Source organism: Arctopsyche grandis, chromosome 2, assembly GCF_051622035.1.
Source record: "Arctopsyche grandis isolate Sample6627 chromosome 2, ASM5162203v2, whole genome shotgun sequence".
In the NCBI taxonomy this organism is placed as follows: domain Eukaryota; kingdom Metazoa; phylum Arthropoda; class Insecta; order Trichoptera; family Hydropsychidae; genus Arctopsyche; species Arctopsyche grandis.
The window spans coordinates 14,780,424-14,793,725 of record NC_135356.1 but is presented as its reverse complement, the minus strand read 5'-3'; the positions used below and the strand labels follow the sequence as shown (position 1 = coordinate 14,793,725).

At 34.0% G+C, this 13,302-nt stretch overlaps 1 protein-coding gene across 1 annotated transcript; it reads right to left on the bottom strand.

Moving 5' to 3' along the window:
- Nucleotides 1-7,896: 7,896 nt before the first annotated feature.
- On the bottom strand, nt 7,897-11,262 carry LOC143922460 (polyisoprenoid diphosphate/phosphate phosphohydrolase PLPP6-like). The gene is made up of 4 exons (XM_077445704.1): nt 11,130-11,262; nt 9,708-9,866; nt 9,515-9,614; nt 7,897-9,308 (listed from the first exon to the last, which is right to left on the bottom strand). Exons 2-4 carry the CDS (start codon nt 9,852-9,854, stop codon nt 8,917-8,919), a joined length of 639 nt encoding a protein of 212 aa, XP_077301830.1. The 5' UTR covers nt 9,855-9,866; nt 11,130-11,262; the 3' UTR covers nt 7,897-8,916.
- Between the last annotated feature and the right edge of the window lie 2,040 nt (nt 11,263-13,302).

Below are 13,302 nucleotides of genomic sequence, written 5' to 3'. Positions count from 1 at the left end.
GAGCACAAATATCCAAGTCTGACCATCAACATTAAAGATTAGCACGGGATCGGACCCGGTAACCTCTGGGTGCTAAACATAAACGTAACCACCGAGCTATACAGCTGGCTCGTATTTTTAAGATATTAGATATATTTTAAAAAAAAAAACATTTTTTTATACAATATACAAAATTTATACTATTTTTAGTAGACAAACGTTGAGAAAACGAGTCACGAGATATTGCAAGTTGGTAGAACGGAGCGCATCGGTTTTTTCTATAATGCCGAATTTATCGTTATACACGAAGACAGGTGGCTAAAATTGGATAGAATTTCGCCGGCGCTGAAGGGGCTAAATCGATTTTCTTACAACGTGTTTATTATGAAGATGCCGGGGTCGCCGCATGGTTATTGATCGTGCACCTGTGGCAAGCACAGAACGCCTGCTGCAGCCAGAGGGCTTATACGCCACACCACCCCCTCCACCTTCTTCTCCCCACCATACATAAGAGGGAGGAGGGGTGGTAGACTATGGGGGTAGTAAGCGTGGGATTGCACGTGTCACAGTATATACATATGTATACGATCGCAAACGCAGCAAACATTCGCAATAGGCAAATTGAGGTGTGTGTTCGCAGCAGACAAAAAATGCAGATTAAATTTACATAGATGTGTATGTGATTGGGGTATTGTACGCACCGTTCACGGGGGGCGGAGCGCCTCGGCAGGAGGCGACGACACCCACATCTCGACTGGCGATGGGGCCCCGTGTGGGTGAGACACGTGCGCGCGCAATGGCGCCCCCATGACTATTTGTGCTCGTGGTTGATGCTTATTATTAAAGAGCGGACCCAGAGTGCGCTGTTCACTGTTCACATGTTGTAAATCCATTGTTAAAGGTTTGCCGAACCTTTTTTACAAAGCATTTACAATAATGGAACAATAGACGGCGCGCTTCCGGTCCTACCTCTACTTATTTATGCACCACCGTTGGTCATCTGTTCGGATGCACTTCATTTGATTGGTTTTCGAATCTGGACTATGCTCGATCTGGACTAGTCGACTCCATATATGCATGTACAATACTTATGTAGATATCATTATTTTGAGTCCTTCCAAACTACATACATACATACATACTCTAAGGTCTGACCGCACTATGCGTCAACCGAACGATACGACACTATGCAGTAAACTATGTCAATAATTCATTCGGTACCTCGGAGCAAGATGGACGAACCGGACGCTATTATAGTATCTTGGATATGCGAGGAAGAAGAACAGTCGAGAAAAACCAAAAGATTATGGCTACATGCTATTTCAAAGTCACGATATGAAGAAGGAGAATACCATAGACTTTTGCCACGGCTTAAGGAAGCTTAATTTACTTTTGAACTTAATAATTGACACCTTGCGTCAAAGTTAGTCCTGAAGTCAACTTTGTCGCACGGTGTCGTTCTACGTCATGCGGCTGTCGCGTAGTGCATTATGTCTCATACAAACAATATTTAGTCGCGTACTGATGTGTCGGGTCGTCCGGTTGACGCATAGTGCGGTCAGACCTTTATGGGGAACAATTTAAACGTATATTTTATAAAATGAACTAGCTGAACCCGGCGTGCGTTGCAATGCCACAATAACGCCTGCAATTTCCGTTCCCATTTGTCGATGTGTTTCACTCACTCCCGTTTTTCCCTTTCCCGTTCCCGTTTTTGGGCGATTTTTTTTACAGAAACCATCGCGGACATACACACAATAACTCCGGTAAGTTTCGTCGCAATGGTATAGGAACGCATACGTGACAGACAGGCAAACAGATAGACAAACAGACAGACAATAAGACAGACAGACAGACAGATAAACAGACAGACAAACAGACGGACAGACAGACAAACAGACAAACAGACAGACAGAAAAACAGACAGATAGACAGACAAACAGACAGAAAGACAAACAAACAGACAGACAAACAGACGGACAGACAGACAGACAGACCCACAGACAAACAGACAGACAGACAAACCGACAGACAGACAGACAGACAGACCCACAGACAAACAGACAGACAGACAAACCGACAGACAGACAGACAGACAAACAGACAGACAGACAAACAGTTTACTATTCGACTTGCGACCTTCGACAACTACGACCTTGGCTTCTACTTTACGACCTGACATCATCATTCGTATTCATACGTAATCAAAAATAAACACTTTTGACAGTTAGCGGTTGTCAATAGCCGAAGACTGCAACGTTGCCACTTTTTTTGTATCTATTCTAATACTAAAATCTATTTTTTCGAATTGATCGTTTTATATTTTTTGATGGTCACTGATTTTTTTACTTAATAAAATATACCATGGACTAATAATGTTTTTCACATATTTTAAAAACACACGAAATTAATTTAAATATATTCATGAAATTATATTTAAATATAGCACTTTTAAAATCATCTACGGCGCAATCTTATGTATATGTTATAGTTGAAGTGTAACTTACAGTTGTAATATTTTTTTGACTAGTTGGAATATACTATATCTAACCTGCTACCTACTATCGTTATAGTTCGTGTATTTTCAGTTGTAATATATTTTAACCAATTGGAATATGTATATTATGTCTAACCTACGTAAGTTGATTCATATGGCGAATTACATTGTAACTGGTCAAAATATATTACAATTGAAAATATGTACATACATATGTATGATTCAACTATAAGTTGGTTCCAGGTTAAATTTTCTTTGGTACCAGGTTAGATGTTTTGGAAATTCACATTTTTTGTTTTGAACACATTCTTGAGAGTTATCTTTACCATTACCTTATTCGCAATACCCAGCAAATGTTAATGCATTATTGATATTTTACCGAGTGTACAATTATGTGCACATAGGCTACTAATAGTTCATAATAATTGATGGTACTGTTGCAAATTCTATTGTAAATTAAAAATCTCCATTTTTGGGGGGGGGGGGAAATTGGTCGCGGCAAAAACTTTAGCTACGTCACAGTAAATAAATAAAATTCGACAAAATTATAAAACGAAACAAATAAATTAAAAGATACATAAAACATTTAGAATGTTTTATACATATGTGACATGGAATAACTATTGATTTGAAGCAATACATATTTACTTGTATATATGCATGTATGTATGTATGTAGTTTTCAGATGCGGCGAAATGCAATCGTTCCTTTATTTTTCAAGCCACACGGCGAGGATGGTGGAATGCGAACGGCAAAGAAATTCTGTGGTATGTGTGGTATAAAATTCCAAGAAAACAATTTACAAACATATATGGTGCCTATACGTAAGGTACGTATGTATGTACATACATACATACATATGTGCACGCCAAAGCGTTTGTGTATCTTTTAAATTCAGTTCGTGGAATCATTGGGCACGTTGATCTTCCACGAAAGAAGATCGACCGGACGACCAACCCCCGGATGGAGGACAGAGAAAAAGCTATCATGGGATCCTTGCGATGGAGTGAGACGGCAACGAGGACGATAAGTCAGATCAGGTAGAGCAGCGGCACTGAATGCGAGAGGCGTCAGGATCGGAAACGACTATTGTGGGATCGTTGACACGAGTCCACAGGGAGACAAAGTTTTCACCCAACTTGGGATTTGTGGAAGATTGTATGTGCCGCATGTCATCATCATCTACAGCCACTCACCATCCACTGCTGGATGAAGGCCTCTCCACCACGCTTCCACCCGTCTCTGTTTTGCGCAACTCGCATCCATCTCAGCCCACACAGTTTCCTAATTTCGTCTACCCATCTTCCCTGCGGTATTCCGTTCACCCGTTTGCATTCTCTTGGATACCATTCTAGCACTTCTTTTGTCCATACCCTCCACCCTTCACCCTGCTCTCCCAAGTCAAAGAAAAAATAAAATAAAAATACTATACACAGTCATTGGAATATATATGTATTTATAAAAATAAATTATTAACAATATCTTTCCTGAAATTAATTCGTTCAAATTTTAATACACATCAGTAGTGTTTTTTTTTTAATTTAAATTTCTAATCGCATACATATAGTAAATTTTATACCACCTAATATATTAATGATAACAGTGCATCTGTTATTTATAACACGATAGATTGGTGAAGATAAATGGTTAGGTTAAGTAAGAAAGAAATTGGTATGAAAATTGAGAATCAAATCATATGCACTATTTAACCAAACCTATGTATGTATATTTATGTATTACGTACCTCTTATTAAGTTCACATGGTTTTCGTGTAAGTGGTCATTTTTTATTATATCTCTTATCTCTTATTTATTTTTATAACATTGACACCAAAAAATATTCCAAAGATTAATAACAACAATGAAAAAAAAACAAACAAAGAAGAAAAGTATTGAATAATGGTAGATATGAGTTTAAATGAGCCGTTATATTTGAAAGCGGTGAATGTGCAATTTTCAGTTCTAAAAACACTACTTCAGTTTGACTGAATTCACAAATTGCTATCACTTATTTTAATTCGATATGTTCATAATCTCGAAAAAGCAGAATAAACGTATTACAGCCCCCCCAGTATTTTTAAATATTGTAAAATGCAAAACATTATATTTAATGTTTTGAGAGATTTTTCTCTAAATGAAGAAAAGTGGACTTGCGCCACTTTCAAATATTTGTACATATATTAAAAATACCGAGCCAAGCCGGATAAAACCACTAGTAATAAATATAAAGAAAAAAATATATATTATTCAAATATTACGTTCATTATATTATTCATGTGTTTTATTCACACTGTATATAATATATTGTACTATATACATATATAAAATAGATGCAAGATAAGCAGTGGAATTGAAACGGAACAGTATTTTTTTTTAAATACTAAATATACACACTTACATATATTTTGATTTTTAAATTAAAAATTATGTCAAGAAGGCCTAATAGGTAAACCCACTGCCCCTCCCTGGCCAATTTTTAAATGTATATGAAATTATTTTTATGTGTATATACAAATTTTTGATGATTAGAGTGTGATGTTGACAAGTCGCGCCCCCAATGTTTGGTATCGCTGATACCGAATGCAGATCAATGGCGGGGGTCAGAGCGCTCCTAACGGCTCTCTCGGGAACTAAAAAGACCGTTAGAGCGGGATCTGAAGAGTTGTCCACACTGAGCAGGGGTGCAAACCGCATCATTACAAAACATGTTATGGTCATCGAGATCCCTCTTTAGAGAGACAAAATGGTGAGAAAAAAATCGGTGTTTTTTATTTCGCAGAGCAGTTTCCAGATTCGTGTCGAATAATGGTGTCCCCGACCCCAGCGATGCTATTTTATTTTTATTAATAGTTGAATTGCCCGGCATTGCTCGACTGGCCGCAAGTTGGAAAAAATAAGCCTTTCAAAAAATTTTATAATTTATGTTTCAGAGTAATATAATACACCAAATATAGTACACTATAGTAAGATACATACAACATACATAGTACACAAAATCTCCAAAACTGTAGATTTGGATAGCGGACAATCAAACATGAATTTTTATTTAGTAGAAGATATCATTTACATTAACCACGGCTCTAGCCAGGAGGGGAGGAGGGAGGGGGGGGTTGAAACACAGGTGTATGTGATATAAAAAAATTAAAACTTATAAAAGTTTTAATTTTTTATATTAAATTTAAATATTAAAGCTTTATTATATTAAAGCTTTTTTCGTTCCTAGAACTCGCGGGAAATTAGAATTAGTGTATATGTTACAGTTGTAATATAGTTTGACTAGTTGAAATACATTCCTACTAACTCACATAAGTTGATTTATATGGCCAATTACATTCCAATTGGTCAAAATATATTACAACTGAAAATACATACAGTTAAACTATAAGTTGGTTCCAGGTTAGATGGAGACGTTAGTTTTTCGTGAAAACGTCACTCGTAAATTGAGTTGGAAAGTCACATTTTTGTTTTCAACACATTCTTAGAGCTATATAGTACTCATTACTAGAGCCCGGAAACTGAAGGGGCCGAAAACGTGCCGCCTATTGTTCAATTGTTGTAAATGCTTTGTAAAAAAGGTTCGGCAAACCTTTAACAATGCATTTACAATCTTTGAACAATAAACAGCCCCTTCAGATTCCGGGCTCTACTCATTACCTTTATTCGTAATACCCATAATTCTATTAACGATTATTTAATTCCAAAGCATTCTTAAAAACATCAGAGCTGTAAAGCCCAAATGTTATAATACAACTGGTGCACATTGTTGAAAGTGTATTTGCGCTTGTAGATATATAATTTACTAGTTGAATTTACTGTGTTTAAGGCGCAAAGAATTCATTCACGGTTGAGTGATATATCTTGACATCATTCTCATAATTATATATTATTTTTTTTTAAGTGGGGGGCTGGCATCCCCATAGACCCCCCCCCCCCCCCGCCCCACATTATTATCAAAATATGTATGTTTAATAATAAAAAATACAGGTTTAATGTACCATATATTGGCGTATATTGAAAATAAGGTATGCAATTATATTTCATTATTATAATAATAAAAATCTCGTAAAACAAAGCAATTGCTGAGCAATATTTGAGCAGTTTTCTGTACGGCAATTTTCCTGTGCGAAGAATTTTCATCCTGGTAGCGATTCACATTTGGAAAGTAATCACCGAACCATTTATATTGGGAGGTCCTAAGTTGTATTTAGCAATCAAAGTAATTGTATATTTGAAGATAATACTCACACATATTGTGGTTTTTGTAACAGGTGTAAAGATTCTACATACAAGCTTTTTATTACTTTTTTTTACCATTTCGTTGGATTCATGCATCATACGTTTGTGTTTGTGCGCCATCTATTGGCACAACATTAATTTAGCATCACAGATATTGAATACATTTTCAGTCAACCATTTTGTAAGTACAATAATTATCCGTTTCTATGCCCAAAACGCGTATTCTTTTAAAATTTATTATCAAAGTTTATGATATTTTCATTTAGTATTGTAGTGACATCTATACTAAACAAAAAAAATAGTTGCAATGACTAATGAAATTAAAGTAGAAATCTATTTTACCATCGGGACAATATTGGTCGTCATACAAATATGTAATAATATGACCATGTCGCATCAGCTATTCCTACACGAGATGAACATGTAAGGAAGTCAATTTGATACATATTAGAATGATCCTTAGACTGTAAAGACAAAAAAATTATCCTTTACGGCTTAGAGGACATTTTACTGTTGGGTTTAAAAGGATTTTAGGATGAAATTGTGAAATCGATCCAGATATTGAACAGTTTGTAAATATCCTTCAATGGTATCGTCGGAAAGCCCAAATCCAGGGGCGGCAAGCTGGGCATTTGTCCGGAGCGGCATATTTGGGGGGCGGCAAAAATTGATGTAAAGAAATAAAAATTCAAAATTCAAAAGTAATTATAATACATGAAACTGGCTTATTTTCTTAGATTTTTTCCTTAGAAAGGTCAAAAATGTTGTGCCCACGATTCTTTCCACACCCCTGAACGTTATCAAGCTGAAAAGTTGTATTTGTATTATTTATGTACTAACTTAAAGGTGATAAGGTTTTGGTCATAATTTGTAAAGCGGAAGGACTATTTTTTTTAAAACAATATTTTATTTTGACCTTTTAAATTAATTTTATTTTGTTGATATTTAATGTGTATAGTAATTAAAGTGATTTTAAGTAATAAAAAAACCCGGAAGTAGAACTTTTGTCTTCTGTAAGTTTCCCTATATTTGCACTCAATTTGTATCAAAAACGGTCCCATAACCGGTATGTGTGAACGTGTATGTGTTTTATTATCGAATTTTGTTTTGTGACCTTCTAATATTCCTCAAATACATAAATAGTCATGGGTTTGTCACATCTGAATTTTTTTAAAATATTTTTATCCTAACTGGAAGTAGGAAGTGGCAGTTTACTCTTGTTCGATTTTTCTTTCACTATTTTTTTCGACCCCTTAAACATGTGTGCTCTTCACGAGAAAACTCAACTATAATCCTTTATTAATGTAATGAAAATAAAAATCGCTTATTTTAATAAACCGGAAGGGGGATTTGTTGTTGTGACGATTCTTTCCAGACTCCCGGACGTATCAAGCTGAAAATTTATACATACTTGTAATCTTTATGTACATACATACTTACTTGGAGGTAATAAGGTTTTGGTCAGAATTCGTAAGCCGAAAAAAATGTGATAGATAATTTTTTGTAGAAGTTTTGATAAAAATGAATAACAATTTTACGAATCAATAGTAATGGTGAAACAGAAGAGTACATTTTACAGTATTCATATAAATAAGCAAGGAAAACACATCAATTTGGTTTATTTATTTATGTAACAGTATTTAGATTAGTGAGATGATTCAAATCGCATTAAAAATACAAGTAATGCTATATGCTGTGTTTTTAACCACAGAAATATTATCAATATACATATGTACATACATATATATAAGCAAATTTTTTTACATGTAAAAAAAGATAAATTACAGAAAAAAAAGTAACCCAGTTTAAACATAAAAAACCCTCAACAAATTATATATAATAAATAAAATCGTCACATGGTAGTTATTATTTATTGGAATTGTGAAACATATTTAATCGCGATAGATATATACATATTTTCATACTTATATTTCCACACAAATAACAGCATATAAATATTTCATAACACAAAGAGTTATTTGCTAATTTTATATCACACAACGCAAAATTTATCATCAGGACTTAGAAGCGAAAACTTAATTATTCTTTTATGATTAAATAAATACAAAAAAAAAAATGGAACTGAACTCGAAATATATTATTAAACTAAATGTATTAATGCTTCAAAGCCCCGATTATATACAAATATAAATATCATCAGAAGTGTATGTATATATACTACATGTATGTATCCATATATTATTTTTAAACGTGATATTCGCCACCGTAAAACTTTTCATCTGAAAGATAATTAATTAAATAAAGCGCTGTATCTTCGCCAAGCCAAAGAACGCTGAATAGCATTCCCTCAACAATGCCAATTAGCAGACCAATAATAACATCTAAAATATAGTGTCGCTCAGCAATTACTCTGGAGAAGCAAACCGTAGTGACCCACGCCATTATTGGAGGAATTAATAAGATCGAAAATGGGTGGATGAACACGAATATATACATCAGTAGGCCGGCTCGACTGGCATGACCAGATGGGAATGAAAATTTGTCAGGTCCAAAATCGCCAGCCCCTGCAGGAGTTGGTCTTCGTCGTCTCGTAAACGCTTTCAAAAACGCTATTACTATTATGTCAAATATGAGAGCTGAAAAATAACAAAAAAAGGAGATTAAGTATTGTTTGTAGTATATTAAACAGAATACACAATATGAATTTACAATTTAGAGCAAATACATTTTATGTATTTTCTTTGAATTACTGATAGCCATTATCAACTTTCAAACATCAGATAAATTCATATCGCAATCGTTGTTTAATTTCAAAAGCAGTCAAATAGCAATTAAACCGTACCTATGAGTAAATTGGCTTGCAACTGATAAAGACTCGGTGCACCTAAAAGCCAAACGGATCCCAAGCAAACTGCTAGCCACATTATACCATGACAAGACACCTAAAATTCAAAATCACAAATGACAATTCAAATATCATGTAATTCATGGCTTAAAATACGTATGGCAATCGTATAAGATGAAAGTAATAATACCTCTAGCATTCGATGATGATTCTTTATTGATCTGAATAAAGTCAAATGTTTGGTTTTATCAATGAAAAATTTTGTTAAGGCAATATCTTTTGATAGGATCATTTTTAAGCCTTGGGGCACATTTCTCTTATCTTCTTGCTGGCTCATTTTGAATTGTATCTGTAAACAAATATTAAAAATGATAGGTATATTAATGAATACATAATCACATCCTATTGATACGAGCTAAAAATTAACAACTTTTAGTATGAAAACAAAGGCAACGCGAAAATCATCACATAACAGTTATTTTGGAAGACATCATAATGAAAATGTATGGTTATACGTTAAAGTATATGTATATATGGAAATTATAATACCACTGACTCAAGTAGTGAGTACATATGTAGCAGTAGAATTACAAATTCACTTCTCAATGTCAGTGAATTTATAATTCGAACGCTATTTCACTATACAATAGTGCACGTCGTACTACAAACCCACCGCGCATTCAGACGCTAGCTAGCTAACATGATAAAATGTTTCTCAAGAAAGTTGTTTACTATATGAAATACATAATTATTTCTAGGATAATATGGGTGTTTCATTCAGTTTGGGGTGAATGTAAAAGCATCATTCGGCTCGTCGTAGTCAAAAACTTTATTTTTTTACCATACGTAATATCAATTAATTACTGAATCTTAAAGCATTCTATAAAATAATCTTAACCGTTTGCCCGCGGCCGTCTTCTATGGAAGCTTTGGGCGACAAGTCTGTAGCGCGGCTGTCTTCCATAGAATTTCTGAACTTTGCATGGGATTTTGAGGCATATATGCACCTAATTCAACTGTTTTAAGGTTCAAAATTGGTTGAATATATTACTGAGAGTTGAATGCCATCTATTCAATTTGCTTAAAATGAAAATATTAGTTTTTTGTGGAACCATACTGAAACCTCGTTTATGTGACGTCACGTCTTCATACAATTATGAACAATTATTATTTGACAATTAATCCAAAACGACGAGATATATTATGTATTTTATTGTTTAAAATAACACTTTATGTGTTAATTAACATATCTGGTTACTTGAGTAAATATTAAAATCTGTATTTAAGCTCGAAAACTCGATTGCCAAATTCGCGAAAAAGGTGCCGCGTACAGGGCTTGTTCGCTATATTTATTGCCGCGGGCAAAGGGTTAAGATTAGACAAACGTGGGGTTAAAAAGTGACAAGATATATATACATAGGTTGTGAGACTATACCACATAACAAGGCAAATAAATTATCGAGTATGAGAACAATCTAAAAATAGAATATAAGTAATCGCTTGCCACTTGTCAAATAGGTTAAGATTTATGTTTTGATTTTTAATTGAAAGTACATAAAATATAATAAATAAAATATACGAATTATAAATGGCTTTGGAATTGCGAATTTACTTGGTGTTGACGTGTAGAAACTGCAACAAAGACGACGGAATACTACTGAATAACCTCGATGCCGGAACTCTCAGCCTATGAGCTGTCAATTGATATAACTAAAATGTTGCCACATTGAAAAACAATCATCGATGTTGCGTTAGTTGAAAAATATATGTCATAATAGAATCTGAATATATTTCATTTTATGAAATGTGTTGTGATATCTGATAATTTTTCTGGTTCACAATGAAAATAATTACTGGTTCACAATGAAAAATGTGTGTGGAATAATCACTGAACCATTTTTCAAACCCAAATTTCGTAATAGATTGATTGACATTTTTGTATGAATGAATGTCTTTGGTGCTCCTGTTCACTTATACAGTCACGGTTTCGGAAACCGGAACGCCATAGAAAAATGTGATTTTGCGTGAAATTTCAGTGATCTTAAATAAAATAAACACCCAAAGTCATTAAAATGGTAGATTATATCATAGTGCTTTATTTTAACGACAATCGTTAAGAAAAGAAACAACAACAAAAAAGGTATGGAGAATTTTAGTCCGAGCCGGTTTTTGTGACCAAACGCAGTCTCCACAGTTGAATTAAATTTTGAATGAAAAAACACAGTTGAGCGTAAACTTTTAATTTTATTAGTCACATGGTATTATTTACAAATTATAAAAACTTAATTAATATTTTGTTGCGGCTCCTTTTAATTTTATGACGGCTTTTATACGGTTAGCCATAGAATCTATTAAGTTTCTTAAAATGTCGATGGGGAAGCCTTCATACCATACTTTTTCAATGGTCTCTTTTAATGATTGATGGCTAGACACATTTGTTTTACTAATCCTATATTTAAGAGCCATCCATAAATTTTCAATTGGGTTTAAATCGGGACTATTCCCAGGCCATGTTAATGTCTTTACACCCAATTCCTGCAAATATACCCGAACCTAAAAATAAGTAACAAAAATATTTCAGTTTTTTGATCGAAATATTATTAATTACATTCAATATCATTAAATAAAATTAATACTCATTAATTTTGCTCGATGACAAGGGGCAGAGTCATCTTGGAATATGATATCATCAGAATTTGAAAGATGGTTTTCCATTGATGGGAAAAAAAATTTCTTCTAGAATTTTTTTATATGCTATTCCGTTAATGGAACCTTGAACAAACTGTATTCGACCAATTCCATAATAAGAAAAACATCCCCAAACCATGTGGCTTGGGGGAAGCTTCACTGTCTCAGGGTACATTTTTGGTCGAACCTTTCTCCAACTTTTCTTCGAACATACGGAAAACCATCGGAGCTGAAGAGGTTAAATTTCAACTCATCAGAAAATATGACTTGTCGCCAATCCGATGTCGTCCAATTTTCGTGATATTTCGACCACTTTAATCGGTTTTTCATCATTTTCTTCGTTAGTAATGGTTTTTTCGCAGGTTTCCGAGCGTGCAGTCCAGTTTCTCTGAATCGTTTTCTTAAGGTTACATCACTAATTTCAATTGAAAATTGATCCGAGATCTCTTTTCTTATCTCTACAGCAGTTTTGAACCGTTGCCGTAAAGATAATAGAGTTATCAGGTGATCTTGTCTCTCCGATTTGCGTCTTTTCGGTCCTGTCCCCTTCTTACGAGCAAAAGTTCCAGAATCCTTTTTCTTTTTCATTATTCTTGAGATAGTAGATAGAGAACGTCCCATTTGTTGAGAAATTGATCGCAATGAATTTCCAGAGTCTGCCATAGCCGCGATTTTTATATTTTCCTCCAATGATAGTTGAGTGTATTTTTGCATACACCTCGAAAACTCACACTAAATTGAACTCAAATCGTAGAAAACAATCATATTTAAAAGACCGTATCGTTAAAAACCACACACCTAAAGGGACAATATTTTTATTGCCCAAAAATCGTAAAAATCACAAGTGTTCCGGTTTCCGAAACCGCGACGGTATATGATAGAAATATTCTATTTTGCCATAAATTTTTGTAAATTTATTATTTTAATAGTCAACAATAATATTTTCATATACAAAATTAAAAAGAAAAAATAGAGAAAATAATGAAAAAAAAAATTAAGAACACTTTTTTTAATTTTAATTACATCACTGTGATTACATATTTTTCGAGGCAAACGGATTATTTCGCACATTGTGATCGACAATCGTCGCCACGAAA